The sequence below is a fragment of the Leucopleurus acutus genome (assembly GCF_964270905.1).
Source record: "Leucopleurus acutus genome assembly, chromosome: 3".
NCBI classification, from domain to species: Eukaryota; Metazoa; Chordata; class Mammalia; order Artiodactyla; family Delphinidae; genus Leucopleurus; species Leucopleurus acutus.
In genome coordinates, this window is record NC_139145.1 from 167517640 (window position 1) to 167539612 (window position 21973).

Sequence of the window (21973 nt, forward strand, 5' to 3'; positions counted from 1 at the left end):
TGGCTGCCAGGGAGCAGGGGGCATCTGCCTTCCTGACGCTCAGGAGTTTTGAAAGAAGAAGAGATACAGCTGATTTTAAACTGCCCATTCCCCTTCCTACTCTGCAGCATCCAAACATTGTTTTACTCAGATCATTTCACTGCTGTGAATGTTTTGCATTAAGGTTCTTAGGAGAACACGGTGAAGAATAATCATTAAATAGGGCCCCATGATGCACTGGTCACATTCCATTAAAAGAAAAACTCACACTACATATGCATGTGGTTAATGACAAGTTGTATTTGATGCCAAGATTTTAAAAAACACTATTTTGACATTAAAATGTGTTCTTCTCTGTATTAATGGCCTATGTCTTCTGAGTTTTCTTTTCGAGGTTTTCTACATTTTCCTTTTTAGAACGAAGAAAATCTGAAAGTCCTATCATGCCATCCTTTCTAGAGTCTCTAAATTGGAAACAGATAAAGACACTTATTAGTAATTTCTTACTGCACACAATACAATTTTTATGGGATACAGTATAATTTATAAGTTTTACCTTAAAAAATTGATAATTTATGGTCTCAAATCAGTAATTCTTACCTCTAAAAATAAAGCACTCTATTATTCTCTTTTACAAAAAACGCACATATCTTTCTAGGTGAAAAACTCAGTACTATGTTTGCAGTTTTTTCTTTATTGACAACTCAAATTTTAGTCACTAGTATAACAAAAGTATCTTTCTATTTTAAGCATTGGTCCAGTAAAACTCAAAGGACTGTCTTAAGTCTATGAAACTTTGGCACTGATGAGTATATCTTTTGATTTTTTATCTATAGATAAAAGATGGTGAACATTAGTAAATTTCTACTAGCAACTTAGTAGATGTAAAAACACTGAACTGTAACAATGCTGATTTCCCACATCAGTGGGAAAATTAGAGCTGTCTTGAGGGCTCATATTTAAAAGTAAAAGGAACACAAGTTAGCGGTTCTAAAATATATTTTACCATAAAAAGGAACCATCTCTTACGGGCCCAGGGGAACCACACCTGTGGGAGAGCCTCCCACTGTGGCCGCTTGGCAACGGGCCGAGAGGATGGGGATTGGACCATCCTCTGCTCCGGAGCAGGGGAATCCCGTTATTGTCTGTATTTTCAAACACCAGGTTATAAACCCCGACCTCCCAGCCGGCAGTTAAATGCCCTTCTTTTTACCTTCAGCCCCTCCCTGTGGAGGTCAAGCCTACCTCCCCGTTCCTGGGAGTGTGAGCTGTACCCGCGTGGGTAGCTGGAGGCCACACTTCAGCTCCTCTGTCCCCATCACTCCTCGGAAATCACCGGTGCCAGGGGCACAGTGACGTCTGTGGCCAGCGTAAGGGACAGCTTTGGGGTCTGCCGCTCTGGACAAGGCCCCTCACTGCCCGCCCCCTCCCCCAAGCCTTTCCTGGCGTCACTTCCCCCGTTTCACTCTTCCTGCTTCAGGTCCTCCTTACTCACTGCCCCCACCTCAAAAAGGCTGGACTCCCGCTGCCCCACCCTTGGTGCTCTCCTCATACTGGGATGCCCGGCGTCCCCCTGGGAGGATCCCAGCCTGGGTCTGAGCTCCCTGACACGTCCTGCAGCACCCCCCGCCCCGACCCCGCCACAGTCCCATCAACTCACAAGTACTGCTGCCCCCAGGTCCTTCCTGGGAGAGACACAAACATCCACCCGGGCGGGAGCCACTTGGGCATCCTGGAAGGCTCTCTCCCCTCACTCCTCACCTCCAGTCAGCCACCCAAATCCAAGCAGCACTAAAATGCCTCTCGCTTCTTTGTCAGCTCTTTTCCAGACCTTCGCAGAAACCTCCTAGCTAGTCCCCTTACATCTGCTGCTCAAGGGGTCTTCTAACCAAAATTCACCACCACACTCCCTAAGACCTTCTATGGATCCCTAGTGCCACCAGACATAACCCGAACTCCTTAGAGGCTCCCGTGTCCCGCCTTCTCCACCACCCGTGGGGTGCATTCACCGATGTCCCCCCAGCACCGCTCCGCGTGCAGACGCCACCCCAGGCTGCTGAACCCGCCGCATGGCTGTGCTCCACGCACAGCACGGAAGACGGCTTCACGGTGGGACCCAGGGCGGAAGGTGCTGCCTCATGGGCAGAGCCCCTTAGGGGAGGCCTTGCTGAGCTGAGGACCCTCGGCAGCTGTGCAGATGGGCGGGGTGTCTGAGGCCAGGGCAGAGGCCTGGAGTCCGGGCAAGCTCTGTCTTCTCCAAACCCAGGGCGGCGTGTGGCTGAAGCGCCGCGGGCGGGAGAGACGCACAGGCAGCGCTCACCAGGCAAACGGTGGCGGGTCGGGCAGGAATCAGCCCCTGGGCGCGAGAGGCCGGGAAGGCGTGGCGGGGACGTGACTCGAGTCATCATTCCCGGGGACGGTGGCCACCGTGTGGGGAACGGCCGAGCCGGGGAGGTGCAGGCGGGAGAACCGGTGGGGCCAGAACCAGGGGCAGCAGCGGGTCCCGGGGGGAGGGGTCGGGGGGAAGGGGCTTCCGTCGAGAGTCACCCACGTCTTGTCCTGACCTAGTGGGGGGACGGTGACGCGGTCCACAAGCGGGGAAGCAGAACTGCGGAGGGGAAGGTCCGGGGGATATGGAGTTCTGTTGGGACGTGTTAATAAGCCTGACGTGTGCACCGGACCCACCTACACGGCCGAGGAGAGGGCGAGCGGGCGCTGTGACATCCGAGTGTGGAGGTCAGCGGCCAGACAGGGGCCGCGTGCCAGGAGGGGCTGGGGTACCCGCGGGAGGGGACAGGAGAGGGGAACGGAGGGCCGGGCTCGGAGGCTGGCCACAGGGAGGGGGACAGGAGGGCTCTGGTCAGTGCGTGAGTGTGAGCCGCTCTGGGGCCTGGTCGGGGACGGCAGCAGGGGCAGGGGGCGGTCCCCAGGTCAGACGGCTTTAGCAGGACGCCAGGCCCCCCCTCGGGCTCGTCCTCGGTGAGCGGGCGGCACGAGCGGGCGGCACGGGGCGGCGGGGCTCAGGAAAGAGGAGGCTCAGGGAGGGGCGACCGCTGGCAGCGGGCAGATTCCCCTGGGACGGGCGAGGAGAGGGCCAGGGAGTCGTGGTGTCTGGGGAGACGGGGAGGCCCAGGAGGATGAAGGAACCGCGGCCGCCAGACGGAGGTCTGAGAGGTCAGAGTGCGGGGCCGGCCGCAGGTGTGTGGAGAGGCGGAGAGAGACCGAGGCGCCGCAGCTTCGAGGGGGAGGGGAGAGGTTGCCACGTCGGTGGATGACGGACCAGAGGGAGGAAAAATGGGAGGACGGGGTCTGGAGGCCCAGTCCGGTGGCGGGTCCTCAAGGGGGTGCGCTTCTGAAGGGAGGAGGGGAGGAAGGGACAGGGAGGGCTGAGAGGTCAGCTCCGGGGCACCCCAGACGTGGGCGGTTGGGGACGGTGGAGGGCACCGAGCCTGGGAGGTTGTGATGGGCCTGCCGGGCGTGGGCTCTCAGGGGCCAGGCGGCGGAGCTGTCACCGTCACCAGCTCCCAGCGCTGGCTCTCTCGTGATCTGAACCCCCGACTACATCCCGGCACAGAGGCGGCACTGGGAGGCCTGGCGGCACTGGGAGGCCTGGCGGCACTGGGAGGCCTGGCAGCCTGGGGCGCTGCCCTTTCATCACAGGGCCTCCTCCTCCCTCTTGGCTTGCCTGAAGCAGCACCGTCACCACCCTTAGAGGGGAGGCCCTCCCCCCGAGTCGCCCCGCCGTAGAGGGGTGGCCCTTCCCCCGCGTCCCCCTCCCCCACACACAGGCAGCACAGCACGGGGCGGGGGAGGGCAGAGGGCACGGGGTCTCTCCTCACTCACGCCCTCCACCTGCAGGGACCCATTCGGTGTTTCATTGTTGAGAAATGTATTCTTACTTTTGAACATGCCCCGGTTTTAAACCATGTGACATCCCGTGTTTAAGAATCAAGATGCGTTTTGGATACATGTTTCTTAAGGACGAGATAAGTTGTCTCCCTCTGAAGTCTGCAGAGACCGGCACAGCCTCCCGAGGCCCGGGTATCCTCAGCATCACTGAGTGACACCTCGGGGCACAGCGTGTGCCGCCTTCCCTTCTACAAAAGGCCGGATTCGCGGGTACCACGTTATCTGAGAGCAGAGAAGAATGGGAAGAAAGAAGTCGTCCCGCCACCGCGACACCTGCGTTCCTGGGCCCTCGAGCACTTACATGCTGTTCTTCAGAGAGGAGAGGTAGGACTCCGTGTCTGATGCAGATATATCCCAGTCGAGTCCCGACAGGTAACGGTAGATGTAGGAGAAAGTCTCAAAGGGAATGCGCGCAGGCCCCCCCTCGGGGTCAGCAGTCAGGATCTCACACAGGTGCTTCATGGCAGTGTTCAATGACTAGAAACACCACAAACCAGGTGGAGAAACGGTTACTACCGGGATTCACTAAACTGAAAGGAAAGACAGCAGCAGAATAAACACCTGAGTACATTTTACAGAAGTTCTCTCAAAAGTACATCCTCTCGGTGTGAATTAAGAACTAGGGGAATTTATAATTGCCTTAAGAAAGAAAAAGAAAAGGGTTGATCGAGATGTATTGTAATTGGCCTGAAAAAAATTTGATTCCCAGATTTTATTTATTTATTTTTTAAATAGAGTTAATTATTTTATTTATTTATTTTTGGCTGCATTGGGTCTTCGTTGCTGCACGCAGGCCTTCTCTAGTTGTGGCGAGTGGGGGCTACTCTTCATTGCAGTGTGCGGGCTTCTCATTGCAGTGGCTTCTCTCATTGCGGAGCATGGGCTCTTGGCATGCGGGCTTCAGTAGTTGTGGCACATGGGCTCAGTAGTTGTGGCTCACGGGCTCTAGAGCGCAGGCTCAGTACTTGTGGTGCACGGGCTTAGTTGCTCCGTGGCATGTGGGATCTTCTTGGACCAAGGATTGAACCCGTGTCTCCTGCATTGGCAGGCGGATTCTCAACCACTGTGCCACCAGGGAAGCCCCCAGATTTTATCTTATGTTAAGTGGGAATGACTCTTATAGCAGAAATTAACACAACACTGTAAATCAACTATACCTTAATAGAAAAAAATCTAATGAGGAAAAAAATAAAAGAATTAAAAATTTTTTTTAAAAAATGGGAATGACTTGGGACATCCCTGGTGGCACTAACATTGAGCAGCTGCCACTGTAGGGAGGACAGAGCTCAGACAGCAAGCCTAGGAGACAGACTAGAACCCTCCAGAGAAGCTCCCGTGGGAATGAATCTGGGCTGCACTCACAAGGAGAAACAGCAAGAAAAAACCGGTGGGATGGCTACAGAGGACAGTCCCCAGGGGAAAGGTGCAGGTTTAGGGAAAGTCGCACGCAGACCTGCTTGACCAGAACAGTGACTGTGGGGGAAGTACATCCCATGGCCTCAGGGACACGCAAAGGGCCGGAGCCAGCTCTGTGTAAATTTTAAACCACACATTCATTCTCTCTCAGTGTCTGCGGGTCAGGAGCCTCGGCACTGCTTCGCCAGGCCCTCTGTGAGGCTCCAATCGGGTGGCAGCAAGGGTTTGGTTCTCATCCAGAGGCTCGACTGGTGAGGGATCCACTTGCAGCCGCCCTTAGGGAAGGGCAGAACTCACTCCCTGGGGCTGTAGGACTGGAACGGGGCTGGACTCTTACTGGCTGTTGGCCAGAGACCCCCCTGAGCTCTGAAAGGCTCCCTGCAGTTCCCGACACGGGGGTCTCCCTGAGGTCCTCTTACAACACAGCAGCTTGCTTCTTCGAGCGCCAGGAGCTGGACCAGGTTCTCATGGTCAATATCAGAGAAAAATCACCTGTGCTTCCGGCAGCAGGAGAGGAAAGGCAGGGGGACTGAAATGAGGTTCTTGCACAGAAGTTGCGAATGGCTGGCACCCTCCACGTCCCAGGGACCCTCTGAGAGCCTGACTTGGGATCTCATTTACTCGTTACGGTAACCTCATGAGATGAGGCCAAGGGGGCCCAGAGAGGCTAACTTGTCCCAGGTAAGCCAGCTGGGACAGGACGCAGGCAGCCAACCTCCTGAGCTTGGCCGTGACCACCACATTCCACCACCGCCAACAGTCACTGGGCTGGCTCAGGGAGCAAGTGACAGGGCTTACACGTGCCTGGGTTCCAGGCATTCGGCTGGACCATAGGAGCACATCTCCCCCATCGCCATCAGCTGGGACTCGGGGCGTCTGCAAAGCTACCAGCCATGCCCCACCCCGACCGACAGCCCTGCTGAGACAGAATGCACTGGGGCGGGGCTGGGGCAATGGCGCAGTCCTGACGTTAGCCCAACTCTGCGGGCAGAACGATGCTCTAGTTAGAAAAATGACGGCATTCATTTCTCCAAGGAAAACTGCCCACGCCGGGCCCCCGATAGGCTGTCCTGAGGGAGGACTTGGTGAAAACAAAATTGCGTATTTTACTGGCTCCTTGCTTGAAACGTCTCAGGGACGCATTGCTACATTAGATGCTGCTGTTTTAGCCCACACAGCGGAGGGCAGTCGTTGCAAGGGTGGGACCTGGGGCGGTGGGGGGAGGTAGCTGGCGAGGAGCCTGCACAGGAGCGCTGGGTGACTGATGTTCCAGTGCTTCCGAGGAAGAGCTATTTAAGGAAAAAACACATCAAAGTGTTCTGGCATCACTTCCCTCTGCAAAGGCGAGATGACATTACCAGTGTTGACGTTTCTGGCAAAAAGATTTGCAGCAATTTTTACACCCTAAAGGATTCATGAGGCACCTTGCCTGGTTTGGGGACTTTGTTTCCTACAACAGATTTCTCACTTCCAAGGGTTGTGGGCTGTCAGGCTACTGGCTCACCAGCCACAAGGACGGACCCCTCCCTGGCCAGCGCCCCCTTCTCCAACCGCCTGCCCATTATTCCCTGGTTGGAAATTCGTCCAGGAGGAGATGGCTGCACTGTCTGCAGCCCAGAGTGCACGCCTGAGCCGGATCTCAAATCCAAGTGGAGACGTGTGAGAAACACGGGCGCTGCGGCCTCCTGAGCATCTCCAGCGCCAGTTCCGTGGGTTTTTTCAGTTTCAGAATTACAGCTGCTCTCGTGACGACACCATGAGCCACCTCACAGCTCCCACCACGTCCCTTTTAGCTGCAGGAAAATAGCAATGTGGACAATGTCCTGATTGACCCTTTGAACAGAGTCAGGACCATGGGGGTCTCTCTCCTGCCCTGTGGCCTGAGCTCAGGGTCACACAGCGGCACTGACTCCAAATCTCAGTTTTAAAAAGCCTACAACACAGAATTAAAATGAAAAAGGGGAAGTAACAACTGACACTGCACAAATACAAAGGATCATAAGAGATTATCACAAGATTATCACAAGCAACTCTATGCCAATAAAATGGACAACCTGGAAGAAATGGACAAATTCTTAGAAAAGCAAAACCTTCTGAGACTGAACCAGGAAGAAATAGAAAATATAAACTAATCACAAGCATTGAAATTGAAACTGTGATTAAAAATCTTCCAACAAACAAAAGCCCAGGACCAGATGGCTTCACAGGAGAATTCTATCAAACATTTAGAGAAGAGCTAACACCTATCCTTCTCAAAATCTTCCAAAATATAGCAGAGGGAGAGACACTCCCAAACGCATTCTACAAGGCCACCATCACCCTGATACCAAAACCAGACAAAGATGTTACAAAAAAAGAAAACTACAGGCCAATATCACTGATGAACATAGATGCAAAAATCCTCAATAAAATACTAGCAAACAGAATCCAGCAGCACATTAAAAGGATCATACACCATGATCAAGTGGGGTTTACCCCAGGAATGCAAGGATTCTTCAGTATACACAAATCAATCAACGTGATGCACCATATTAACAAATTGAAGGAGAAAAACCATATGATCATCTCAATAGATGCAGAAAAAGCTTTCAACACCCATTTATGATAAAAACTCTCCAGAAAGGAGGCATAGAGGCAACTTACCTCAACATAATAAAGGCCTTTTATGACAAACCGAGGGCCAACATCGTTCTCAATGGTGAAAAACTGAAACCATTTCCACTAAGATCGGGAACAAGACAAGTTTGCCCACTCTCACCACTCTTATTCAACATAGTTTTGGAAGTTTTAGCCACGGCAATCAGAGAAGAAAAAGAAATAAAAGGGATCCAAACTGGAAAAGAAGAAGTAAAGCTGTCACTGTTTGCAGATGACATGATACTATACATAGAGAACCCTAAAGATACTACCAGAAAACTACTAGAGCTAATCAGTGAATTTGGTAAAGTTGCAGGATACAAGATTAATGGACAGAAATCTCCTGCATTCCTATACACTAATGATGAAAAATCTGAAAGAGAAATTAAGGAAACACTCCCATTTACCACTGCAACAAAAAGAATAAAATACCTAGCAATAAACCTACCTAGGGAGACAAAAGACCTATATGCAGAAAACTATAAGACACTGATGAAAGAAATTAAAGATGATACAAACAGATGGAGAGAAATACCATGTTCTTGGACTGGAAGAATCAATACTGTGAAAATGACTCTACTACCAAAAGCAATCTACAGATTCAATGCAATCCCTATCAAACTACCACTGGCATTTTTCACAGAACTAGAACAAAAAAATTCACAACTTGTATGGAAACGCAAAAGACCCCAAACAGCCAAATCAATCGTGAGAAAGAAAAACAGAGCTGGAGGAATCAGGCTCCCTGACTTCAAACTATGCTACAAAGCTACAGTAATCAAGACAGTATGGTACTGGCACAGAAAAAGAAATACAGATCGATGGAACAGGATAGAAAGCCCAGAGGTAAACCCACACACATACGGTCACCTTACCTTTGATAAAGGAGGCAAGAATATACAATGGAGAAAAGACAGCCTCTTCAATAAGTGGTGCTGGGAAAACTGGACAGCTACATGTAAAAGAATGAAATTAGAACACTCCATAACACCACACACAAAAATAAACTCAAAATGGATTAAACACCTAAATGTAAGCCCAGACACTATAAAGCTCTCAGAGGAAAACATAGGCAGAACACTATGACATAAATCACAGCAAGATCCTTTTTGACCCACCTCCTAGAGAAATGGAAATAAAAACAAAAATAAACAAATGGGACCTAATGAAACTTAAAAGCTTTTGCACAGCAAAGGAAACCATAAACAAGACGAAAAGACAGTCCTCAGAATGGGAGAAAATATTTGCAAATGAAGCAACTGACAAAGGATTAATCTCCAAAATATACAAGCAGCTCATGAGCTCAATATCAAAAAAAAAAAACAACCCAATCCTAAAATGGGCAGAAGACCTAAATAGACATTTTTCTAAAGAATATATACAGATTGCCAAGAAACACATGAAAGGATGCTCAACATCACTAATCATTAGAGAAATGCAAACCAAAACCACCATGAGGTATCACCTCACACCAGTCAGAACGGCCATCATCAAAAAATCTACAAACAATAAATGCTGGAGAGGGTGTGGAGAAAAGTGAACCCTCTTGCACTGTCGGTGGGAATGTAAATTGACACAGCCACTATGGAAAACAGTATGGAGTTTCCTTAAAAAACTAAAAATAGAACTACCATATGACCCAGCAATCCCACTACTGGGCATATACCCTGAGAAAACCATAATTCCAAAAGAGTCATGTACCACAATATTCATTGCAGCTCTCTTTACAATAACCAGGACACGGAAGCAACATGAGTGTCCATCGACAGATGAATGGATAAAGAAGATGTGGCACATATATACAATGGAATCTTACTCCCCATAAAAAGAAACGAAATTGAGTTATTTGTAGTGAGGTGGATGGACCTAGAGTTTGTCATACAGAGTGAAGTAAGTCAGAAAGAGAAAAACAAATACCATAAGCTAACACATATATATGGAATCTGAAAAAAAAAATGGTTCTGAAGAACCTAGGGGCATGACAGGAATAAAGACGCAGATGTAGAGAATGGACTTGAGGATATGGGGAGGGGGAAGGGTAAGCTGGGACGAAGTGAGAGAGTGGCATGGACATATATACACTACCAAACATAAAACAGATGGCTAGTGGGAAGCAGTCACATAGCACAGGGAGATCAGCTCGGTGCTTTGTGACCACCTAGAGGGGTGGGATAGGGAGGGTGGGATAGGGAGGGTAGGAGGGAGACGTAAGATGAAGGATATATGGTGATATATGTATACGTATAGCTGATTCACTTTGTTATACAGCAGAAACTAACACAAAAATGTAAAGCAATTATACTCCAATCAAGATGTTAAAAACAAAAACTAAAAAGCCTGCGACCCTTTTTGTTTCCTTATCCTCGCAGCTTTCCTAATTTACAACGTGGTCCTGGGGATTATGGCCGGTGCTGCAGGAAGACACACATTCTCCAGTTGGCCGGACATGGTGCTGGAGTGAAGCCAGTCCATCAGGCTGAAGGGACGGAGGGGCTACCAGGCCCAGCATCCACCAACCCCACCCCCGCTTCCCCACAGAGGAGACGCTCAGCCTGTGGGGCAGCGAGCCCGGGGACCCACGACCAGCTGCTTGGTCAGCAGAGGCAGTTCCTAAACGTGCCTGCGGCTGGACGCCTGCACTCACGTCAGGGCCACATCTCTGCACTGGCCGCGGGGGTGGGCGTCTCAGAATGGACTCGAGAGGCCCAGCGGGACCCTGAACGGGGGGCCCTGGGGAGAGCGGCCGAGAGTGAGCCAGGTGCTGCCTGCAGCGCACGGGGCATCTCGACGCGTCACAGACAGCGGACCCAACAGGCGGAGTGGACGCCGTGGAGTGGACGGGGCAGCAGGAGTCTCTGTGGCACGTGCGGGCAGAGCGGCCAGACTGCAGCTGGTCCAGAGCCAGAGCTGTTGGGAGGCTGACACAAAGATTTCTGGGGTGCGGATCACGTGAGGACATAAAACGGTATCAGTGGGAAGGCCTAGGAGATGTTACTCTCTGACACGGTGTCCCAACCTGAGGGCGGCGCACTCCCTGGGCTACAGGGGTATCCTCAGGGGCCCCTCCATCCCCCGCGTCTACCGGTGGCGGCACCTCCGGAGCCCGTGGTCTGAGTCCGAATCCTGCCCGACCACCTCCACCTGCAGCGCCGAGCCTCTGCCCACAGCTCGCCACCCTGCGATTCGGAGAACAGGACTCTCCTCCAAGGGCTGCTGGGAGGACAAAAGAGAAAACAGACGAAGGGCTCCGAACATTCCCGCACCTGGTAAGAACCCTAGAAACGCTGGCCGTTCGTAAGCAGTACGTTCTGATGGGAAATTACGTGACACGCGCATATGTTGGCAGCTGTACACACGGAGGGATGCTCTCGTGAATGAAGTGCGAAGGCTTTTCAAACCCGAACCAGAGGCAGGTGGGTAGTTTGTCATTACGGGCTTTGTCAGTCGTGTGTGGGTGCAGTGGGGACTTGGGCCACAAGTTTTTACATTACAAAAAAGATGTCCATACTTCAAAAAACAGATGACAAATGTTGATCCACCTCTTAAATGCTTAGGATCCCCGATGGGGCTGCAGAAACCTAAGGTGAAGGTCACAACACAGACTTGTTTTCGCTTCGCCCGGCAAGGGAGAGGTGCCCACAGACACGGCCGGCCCCCGACGCTCCCCCACCCCGTCTGAAGCGTCGATGTGAGAACCAGAGCAGCGCTCGGGGCTTCGATGATGTACCCGACGTCCCTCCACGGGCAGGGGGTGTCGGGATGCTCGGCACTCAGGGCGAGGCCCACAAAAAGCCTCACTGACAGACGTCCGTGGAAGGAACAGAGGGTGAACGACGCGTGTGGCTCAGACATCTGAGGTTCCAATCTTGGCAGAGAACTTGGTTCATCTGACTAGAGTGGCTCCGAAGAGCAACTGAAGAGCCACAAGCCGTGAGACGCCGTGGAGTGGGCGGGGCAGCAGGAGTCGCTACGACACGTCCAGGCAGAGCGACCAGCGTCCAATTTCACAGCAGTCCTGTGTGCGATGAGGTGGACAGCAGTGACCCACGAAAGAGTCCTCCTCACCTCGCTTCACTTCTTCATCCGCTCCTTTGTGAAGGTTTTCTTTCTTAAGCATAAAGACAAATGCTAAGATGCCAAATTCGATGAAGAAGCGTCTCCCAGAAGTCACAGCACTGTGCTCCTGGGGCATCTCCAAGCTACCCCGCCAATGCGGGCACTCGGTGCATCAACAAAACAAGTGTCGCCTTGGGCCTGGCTCCTCCTGGCCCCCGTGGACCCAGAGCACGGCTGTCAGCCCTGCACTTGGGGTACGGGGGTGGGCAGGCCAGGGCAGAGCTGGCATCTCAGGCTGCGAACTTCGCCTGGATATGAAAGTATGAAAGGTTCCCTGCTTTCCACAGTGAGAAGGGGGCCACTGGCACCAGGAGAGAGTCAAAGGCCAACAGCAAAGACTCCTGGCAGAGGTGGCTTCCTCAGGGGACAGGCCAGGGTCCCACACTGGCTGACGGGGATAAGTGACACGTTATAGGAAGAATAGAGAAGCGTGTGTGTGCTGTTTCCCTGTCCCTTCCCCAGTAGTCACTTCAGAAAGGAAGCTCCATCCTTAACAAATGTCTCCATCTAGTGTCACACCCCACACACAGTAAGAGGTCTTATCTTACAAAACAGGCTTGGTTTGGTTTGAAATCTAATGGCTGATTCTCCTGAGTAGGGAGGTAGAAATTACAAAGATGGATCCCCAAATATGAAATAGTCTAATTTCTCATCATTATAAAAATCTAAATTTCACAACTAAGTTTAGAGGAGCAAACCACAAAATCAAATATTAGTTATTAATTTTATATTATTAAAATCTTGCTTCCAGAGTTCCAGATGAACAAAGCAACATAAAATTTCCTCCAATAGGGCTTCCCTGGTGGCACAGTGGTTGAGAATCTGCCTGCCAGTGCAGGGGACACGGGTTCAAGCCCTGGTCCGGGAACGTCCTACATGCTGCAGAGCAACTAAGCCCGTGCGTCACAACTACTGAGCCCGTGTGCCACAACTACTGAAGCCCGCGCACCTAGAGCCCGTGCTCCACAACAAGAGAAGCCACCGCTATGAGAAGCCCGCGCACCACAACGAAGAGTAGCCCCCGACCGCTGCAACTAGAGAAAGCCCGTGCGCAGCAACAAAGACCCAATGCAGCCAAAAATAAATAAATTTATTTAAAAAAAAATTTCCTCCAATGAAACCCCGCTGGGATTCTCCCTGGTGGCCTCTGAGCCTAGAGGAGGGAACTTGGTCTGAGGTGTCCAGCCCAGGGCTGACCGCTTTCTCTATGGCTGACCGGAAACACCACGTGTGGGCAGGTACACAGCAAAAGGAAGCGACTAGCCTAACACCCGACTTTACTGGGGTTTCAGAGGTTCTCGCTGGGACCACTAACAGAACCAGTAAATTGCACTATATTCACACAGCAGAGGAGATGAATGAACCACAGCGTCTGTAATGATACAGATGAATAAAGAGAAATCTACTTGGCAATGAAAAAAAGTTCCAGAAGATTAGTAACAACATAAAGTTAAAACCAACTAAATGATGTATTTCTTGGGGTCCATATGGGATCAATGGGAAGCGTGAGATCAGGGGAGCAGATGCTTCAGGTGTGGGCGGCAGGGGGACGGGTTGGAGGTTAGTTGCCGGCGTTTAGTTGTGTTAGTGGTCACGTGAGGTAGTGTTACATAAAGTAATTCTTAAAAGTTAAAACAGAATTAAGGAGGCTGATGCGTGGACCCGAGACGAGGGCACCCCATGAAGTGAGGACTAAGAGTTAGCCAGTTACGTGCTCTGGGGTCCAAAGACTGAAGGGAGAGGGTAGCAAACTTTGCTCGTCTCTGCAGTAAAGGGAGCTAGCTAGCTCTCTTTTCTCAACCCCTTTCTTCACAAACTTAAAGTGGTAACTTTCCCTGCACTTGACCCGTGTGTCTCACAGGGTGACTCAAATACTAAGGCTAAAGAGAGATTCTAGACTTCCACCCCCTCCCTACCACACCCACCTCCCTTAAGGAACGTCTGTGTCTTCATTCCTTTTTCTTCTTCGTCTTCTTTTTTTTTTTTTTTTGGCCGAGCCACCTGGCTTGTGGGATGATCATAGCTCCCCAACCAGGGATCAAACCCATGCACCCTGCAGTGGAAGCGCGGAGTCTTAACCACTGGACCACCAGGGAATTCCCTGTGTCTTCATTCCTAAGTTGTATGAGTTATACTTTTTAACATCAGCAAGGTATCTACAGTATTAGTTACTAATAACAGATTTTAACTAAAATAGAAAATAATCTTATGCCTCTTTGCACAGATGAGGGCAACATAGTATCATTTACCAAGTGACGTGTAGTTTAATAAAAGTCACTGATGCATTCTCTTCTAAAAACTAAACACATTTTAACAGTATCTGTATGGTTTGTCTACTGTTAACATCTTTTAAATTGAGGCATTCATAAGGACTTAACTTCTGTAAACTAAAGTAACTATAAGCCTAAAATACAATAAACATCTGAAAAAAATTGCTTTTCTAAGACAAGATTACTAAAGTAATGAAAGTGTTCCTTCGGTTACTGAAACACCTAAATCATTTTTAAGCCAGGCCTATGAGCACACAGAATTATTAATATGCTACTTATAGGTACGTACCCCACCAAGCATGCTGCATCCAAGCGCTAAAAATTTTATCTCCTCGATTTTGTCTTCGCAAGGATCCAACTGCAAGAGAGCTCTGAATTTTTCTACCGGCAGGCACAAATTTTTCCATTTCTGCTCAAGATCTGCTAATTCCACATATTCCTTGTGGCTACACTGTTTAGAAAACACAGCATGACACAATCTACGTTAAGTTTAAAAGCCCCAAGAAGTAACAGAACGCTCTTGAAGACTTAAACGGAGCACCCATCCCCTTTCAAAGATGAACTCTGAATTCACTGCACCATTAGCCCTGGGGAGGGGAGGGGGGGATGTGTGTGTCTGGGGACAGGGGATGCTGCACAGGCAGAGAAGGGGGCTGGGAACTAGAGACTGGCAACAAGTTACTTCTCAAGAGAAAAAAGGACTGGGAAACAAACATGGCATAATGTTATGACTTAATAAAATGGGCACACAGACATGGCATACATGATTCTCTATTGTCTGCCTGAAATACTTCACAATACAAATAAAACTCCAATAAATCAAATAAAATCCAACCCTGAAACATGCTAACAGTTAAATGGGGTAAATCTCAACACTGAAAATAAATTTATTCCTTCTACTCTTTTAGACAACTTCATGAAAACTGGTAACTCCTGTGATCTGCTAGCAATATTCTGCGTGAAAGAGGTTTGAGCAACTTTAGCATGTCTTTTCCCAAACTACCCCTTGCAGTGATTATTCATTTTCCCTTAAACTAGACATGGGAAAAATCTAGAAAAACTAGAAATGGGAAAATCTCGTTTCCAGAAGTCACTGCACCCCGAACAGGAACACAGGACTTCGAGATGTAGAATGGGGACGAGTCGCTTTAAAACTCAGGGTTATACCACTGAGGTTGTTTTTAGCAACACAGCCCAATCATTCAGATAAAATACACTTTCTGTGAACTTTCCAAGTGAGATGGTGGGTCTCGAGGGCTCTCAGAAGGGCTGGAAGCCAGACGCCCGAGGGCAATCTGTCTTTCAGATGAAGAAGGTGGTGGATTATCGTGTTAGCATAGTTTTTACAAACACATATTTCAAGAAGGATCTTGCAACTCCCATGTCTAAAATTTCATATTTTCAGATATTTTTCTTAGTCTAGCAGCCTCTTGCATCTGAATTCGGTATTTAAAAGAAATTATAAAAAGAAAAAAAAAAAAAGAAATTATATTTCTATATAATCATGAGTAGCTATCTTGGGTTCTTTAAACCAGAGAAAGGCCCTGAATCCAAGATTCCTTCTCTGAATAAACCTTGAAGGTTTACTGCAGGGAAGGCGGGGCTTGCATGGAGCTTTCTGTGGCGTTTTATCTCAAGTTCAGCTGACTGATAGCAAACTCTTATACCTGCTTGTGCAAAACTTTAAGGAGTCCTTGAGTCAGGCCTGTGTCTGTTTTCTGAGTAGCCATGGGCATTTCGATTCTGTCTTTTACAGGAAGTGGATCTCCTCTTGACAAAGCTGAAAAATACCTAACAACGACAGACATCTCCGAAGGCTCATCAGCACACAACCAGCCCCTGAATTCATGTACTTCTGTCAATGAACCCAGAGGGCGACAGTGACGAGGGAGGACAGTGCTGGGTGCCCTGGCCCAGCTCCTGTCCCGGCTCCTCCACTCAGCTCTCCGATTTCACCTCCACCCGTGCCTCAGTTTCTCTGTCTGCACCGCATGGACAATGGCAGCTCTGGTCTCAGGGCCCCGGTAACAGGCTCTACACTTATCCAGCGAACGCCATCGGAGTCCTGAGACTGCCAGGGGATGTGGAGGTCGGGGCCCCGCATGACCCGAGTGCAAGGTCATGGTCCGTCATGCCACTTTGACAGTTGAGGGTCTTGGCCTTGCTTTTTGAGGGGCTTGATTTCAAGCATCTCTGCGCCTCTTCAGCTCTAAGGCACCCGGAGCAGGGAAATCACTGTTTGGCTAAGTCAGGTGCGGACCTCCCCCTACCCTTCACTTTTCCTGCCTGTTTTTTTTTTTGTTTGTTTGTTTTTTAGTATTTTTTTCCTTAATTGTTCCTTTCTGGGACACGGATATTACTGCTTAAACTGGGAATAAGCTGGGGCACAGAGACAGTTTGGGGCAACTAGTCAGGAGGGGGTGTACACCTGGGCTCTGGCTGGAGGGGGGCAGGGTGCCAGGCAGGGTCCTTCTGTGAAACTCACTCCCCTTGGGCACGTGTCAGCCGGGGCCGGCGGCTGAAGCCACATCATTTGCTGCCCCCATGACTTTACCTCCATCAAAGAAATGACATATCCAGGAAAACAAAACACTAAATCATCCAGGGCCACAGGTAATAACTTAAAAGATATGAGTAGGGCTTCCCTGGTGGCGCAGTGGTTGAGAGTCCGCCTGCCGATGCAGCGGACACGGGTTCGTGCCCCGGTCTGGGAAAATCCCACATGCCGCGGAGCGGCTGGGCCCGTGAGCCATGGCCGCTGAGCCTGCACGTCCGGAGCCTGTGCTCCGCAACGGGAGAGGCCACAACAGTGAGAGGCCTGCGTACCGAAAAAGAAATAAAAATAAAAGATATGAGTAATGATGGCTACCAAAGGGGAAATGGTGGGTGGGGAGATAAACTAGGAGCTTGGGATTAACATACACACTACTCTATGTAAAACAGATAACCAACAAGGACCTACTGTAGAGCACAGGGAACTCAGCTCAATATTCTGTAATAACCTATATGGGTAAAGAATCTGAAAAAGAATGGATAGAATCACTTTGCTGTACAGCCGAAACTAATGCAACACTGTAAATCAGTTCTACTCCAATAAAATTTTTAAAAAAGATATGAGTAAATAGAGACATCTCTGATGTAACAAAATGTAGATAAATAGGTATTTGTTAGGCTAACAGAAATGTGATATCTCATCCCCTTCTTCTCTCTCCACCCCTCAAATTCGACTTTGTTTTCACGCTTTTAGGACAAGTCCAGTCATATTTTGTGAATTTAATAGTCTGAGAGAAAGCTAAAAGGCAGGCAGTTAGACAAACGCGGACCTCAAGACCTACAGGGCCAGGTTGAGGGGGTGCTTCACTTTGCCATGTTCCGAATTAGGGTTTTCAACGATTTCGCGGACTTTACTCCTCACCACGCGTCAAACCAATCACCAGGCTCGGCCCAGCCTCTAGCGCAGCGCCCCTTCCCCAGGAAGGCACTGGCAGCGTCTGGAGACACTTCTGGTTGCCACAAGTTGGGGTGGATGGTGCTTCTGGCACCTGGTGGGGGCAGGTCAGCAGGCCGCCAAGAACCCTCTAATCCACAGGACAGCCCCACGCCCCCCAAAGAGATGTCACTCCACAGCAGCCATAGAGCTGAGGTGGAGGAAGCCTGCCTGCGTGGCCAGGCCAACTTGTGTCACATGCCCTCGAGTATAAGGCGCACGTGAGCACAAGCCTTCAGGACTCAAGGACATCATCATGTACAGCCAATTAGCCGCTGCGTCGTGGCAGAGGCTGGGGCTGAGGCTCGTCTGAGAAGAACCCTCCCCTGAATGCGTGCTGGAACCTTCCACAGCAGTCTCTTCCAGACGCACCCTGGCTTTCTGCTTTGCTTTCCGCTGCTTTTCCCTTCCTGTCGTGGCCCTCATGTTATACGCTGTTTCCTCTTCTGCCTTGTCTTAACCCCAATCACTACGAAATCTTTCAAAGGCCAATTCACCCTCTTCTGGATGACATCTCTCCCTAACAGATTCTGTTCTGAGAGAGTTGGGACACATGACTAATGCTTGCTTTTTCTCCAAAACTGCTCTTAAGAGTAATTAGCTGCATGGAACATTCAGAAATTTCTCGATTAAGCCTTTTAAATTAAAGTGAAGCTTAAAATAGTTGTCTCTAAAGTGTTACCAAATGTAATGTTCCAAGAAAAAAAAAGATTAAATCTTGGAATGTTTGGTAGAGAACAAATAAACTCTTATGAATCAGTTGTATCTCTTATTTAGGCTTGAATAATGGTTAATACTAGAGGCCACAATTTTGGGCAAGAACCTTGAGAGAGTCTTTCAACAGCAATAGACAGAAGCACTTGTCAGAAGGCAAAGTGCTGGATTAACCAGTAGCCTCTGGTGACAGGTGCAGTAAGGGCCCCAAAGACATCCTCATCCTAATCCTGGAAGCTGTGGATCTTCTTTTACACGGTAACAGGGAGTTTGCAGATATTGAGTGAGGATTTTTTTTTTTGCGGTACGCGGGCCTCTCACTGTTGTGGCCTCTCCCGTTGCGGAGCACAGGCTCCGGACACGCAGGCTCAGCGGCCATGGCTCACGGGCCCAGCTGCTCCCTGGCATGTGGGATCTTCCCGGACCGGGACACGAACCCGTGTCCCCTGCATCGGCAGGTGGACTCTCAACCACTGCACCACCAGGGAAACCCGAGTGAGGATTTTGAGATGGGAAAATCATCCTGGATTATCAGGATGGTTCCTAAATGCAATCACAAGTGTCCCTAGAAGAGGGAGGCAGAGGTAGATGTGAGGATGCCAGTATTGGCGATGGAGGTATGCCAGGAGCCAAACAATGCAAGGAATGCAGCTCTAGAAGCAGGAAAAGGCAAGGGGAGGGATCAGACTCTCCCTAGAACCTCCAGAGAGAGCAAAGTCCCACCAATATCTTGACTGTAGCCTGGGGAAACTGATTTTGGACTTTTGGCTTCCAGAACTGTAAGAGAATAAACGTTTCTTGTTTTAAGCCAACATGTTTGGTGGTTATCTGTTAACAGCAGTCATAGGAAACTAATTCACTTTGGTCACATGGTTTAGGGAAGGTCAGCAAAATTTGACGGGCTAGTTACTAAAAAATATTAAGTTAAATTTATACTGATTCTTGGGACCACAAAATTGAGTTTCCGAGTCTGAATTTGTTTACTGCAAAAGGACAAAGAGCCTTCCTATAAAATCAACAGGGTTTATTTTAATGGTTCTAAGGTCTGTTGAGTTGTGACTTTTAAAGTATTAATGTCTGTTCCTGGAAATGGTTAGAACGTTTGCTGCAAGAAACTGTGAAGATTCATGTGTTGTGAACTAAGCTGGGCAGAGTTTGACCTTATAGCAGCCTTGGGATGGTTACCCCAACGTGAACCAGACCTTCTGGTTCCAATAAACTCAACAGGTACCTAATCCTGGAGGGTTCTCTGAAGACAAGGAACATAATCATAAGATTCCTCCTTGTAAAAATCATTTCACAAATAAAGAAACTGTGATAGTTTGACTTTGTAACACAATGCAGAAACTTTTTACCCAGTGTAACTGTTTTATAAATTTTAGTCTACCTGCATAAATACCACTCTCCAACAATGGAGCTGTCATTGCTTTGTAGATAAATGAGCACTTTGCAGTAATTTCTGGTCTCGTGGTCAATAAAACCATGATGTTTCCTAGATGATACTTTAAGGTGTAGATACCACCAATGCTAAAGTGAAAGTTTTGCCGGTACCCTAAGTGTCCCGAGCGTTGGACCACCGGTCCAGGAAGGATTCACTAGGCACGACTGGGCACGGGGACGGGCCGGCTCTCCCAGGCGCTGGCCCTGGGGCGCTTACCCCGCGGACCACTGCAGCACGTCGGCGGGCTGGGTGCGGATCGCAGCCTTGGTGAACTGCTTCAGGATGTCCGGCAGTTCCGGGGGAATGTGGATCTGCTGCGCGCAGAACATGGTGTCGGGAAGAGGCATCGCTCTCCGCAGACCAGGACCAAGCTGGGAAGAATCAAGGTGTGCTGCGGGGCGAGAAAGGGAGGGTTGGTCAGCCTGGGGCGCGGGGTAGACGCGACGGCCACGGGGCTCAGGGCCCGGGGTCCCGGGTCCGGAGTTTGGAGCCTGGGGGAGAACGGGGGTTTAGGGCGGGACCGAGGTCCGGGATCCTGAACCAGGTCGGGGTTCCAGGTTTAAACTGGGCCAGGCCTGGCCGCCCGCCTTTCCCCGGGTTTGGGGTGGGGCCGGGGCCAGGGCCCGGCCGGAATCCTAGGTTTGGGGGCGGGCCGAGAGGCCGGCTTCGTGAGGCGCGGACGGCCGACGAGGGCTCTTACCCGCTCCTCCTCGGGCTCCTCGTAAAATAAGGACCGACCCAGTTCTAGCAACAGCCGCGACACGGCAACTGGAGCGCAAGCCGCAGCTACTGCTTCGCAGCGGTATCCAGGCAACCGGGACACGCGCGGACCCTGCTCCTCTGGCGTCGCGCACGGGCACAGGACCCGAGCCGAAGCCGGCCTCAGGCCGGTGCTGGAGGAGGGGGCGGAACGCGCCTGAGCAGTGTGGCTTCGGCGCCCCCTCTGCTTTAACAGATAGCTCACAGCTGCACGAGCGGAACATTTCCCTTAGGAAAGGGCCTTTTGATAGATTTCCCACTGCCAAATGTGAGCGGCGAATTCCCAAAGGCCCCCCCCCCCCTTTCCTTGGCATGGCCTCCGTGAAGCTCTGGAGCGAGATGCCTCGTAGACTCCAAGGTAGGAAGCCATTAAAGTCCTGGAGGCTGGTGTGTGCGCGCAGCACGGGCCTCCCTGAAGGAATCTGGCCCCTGCCTTCCCAGACTGACGTGTCTGTCCTAGACGTGTCTGACCTCGACGCCTTCGCAAGCGCTGTTCCCGTGGCCCAATCGGCACCACTTAGTGGACTCACTGGCAGTTCAAAAGCCGCTTAAGAGTTTAGACAGTGGGCAGTTTCCAGCTAAAAGAAGATTCTATTTAACTTGTTTTCCTAAGTAAGATAGGACGGTTGAGCCAATCTAATCGGGTCTAGGAGAAAATAAGCTACCTTTTCCGATACAATAGTTTTGGGTCCAGGGGTAGGAGAAACTGTTCCATTCTGGTGGATGCTGACCAGGGCAGCGTACAAGGTGTGAATCCTACCTAGTTTAGGGGTCTCCTGGCTGGCTGCTGCAGCTGCCCTTAACACCCACACTGAATGAAACAGGCCCTGAGACCCACCTCCCCTTGCTCACCTCTCGACACGAAGGTGAAGAACTAGAATGAGCTGTCTTCAGGAGGGGCCAGTTGACAAGCCCTCCTTCCTTCCCTAGAGGTATCAACCCCCAAACACAACTTCTCTACTGGGCAACTTACCTACCAAATGAAGACACACACGTTTCCAAGTTAACAGCATTAGCAAAACTGAAAATAGGCACTATTTAATGTTGATGACGATATGGGGAAACGAGGAATCTCATACACTGATGAGAGGAGTGTTAATTATTACATTTGGGGGCAATTTGGCACTTTAAATATGTTTGATGATTTAGCAGTCTTACTTCTAGGAATTTATCCTACAGAAATACTAGTAAAGTAATATGGACAAAAATGTTTACTATAGCATGTAATAAAATGGGTTAACCAAT

The 21973-nt window shown here is 50.1% G+C and overlaps 1 protein-coding gene across 1 annotated transcript; it reads right to left on the reverse strand.

Annotated features, from left to right (window-relative positions):
* Nucleotides 1-378: 378 nt before the first annotated feature.
* Nucleotides 379-20316, reverse strand: ROPN1L (rhophilin associated tail protein 1 like; the record flags this gene model as incomplete). The annotated part of the gene is given in 6 exon segments (XM_082837513.1): nucleotides 379-405; nucleotides 407-443; nucleotides 4190-4365; nucleotides 14617-14778; nucleotides 15995-16118; nucleotides 20186-20316. Coding segments are annotated over 6 exon segments (657 nt in total).
* Between the last annotated feature and the right edge of the window lie 1657 nt (nucleotides 20317-21973).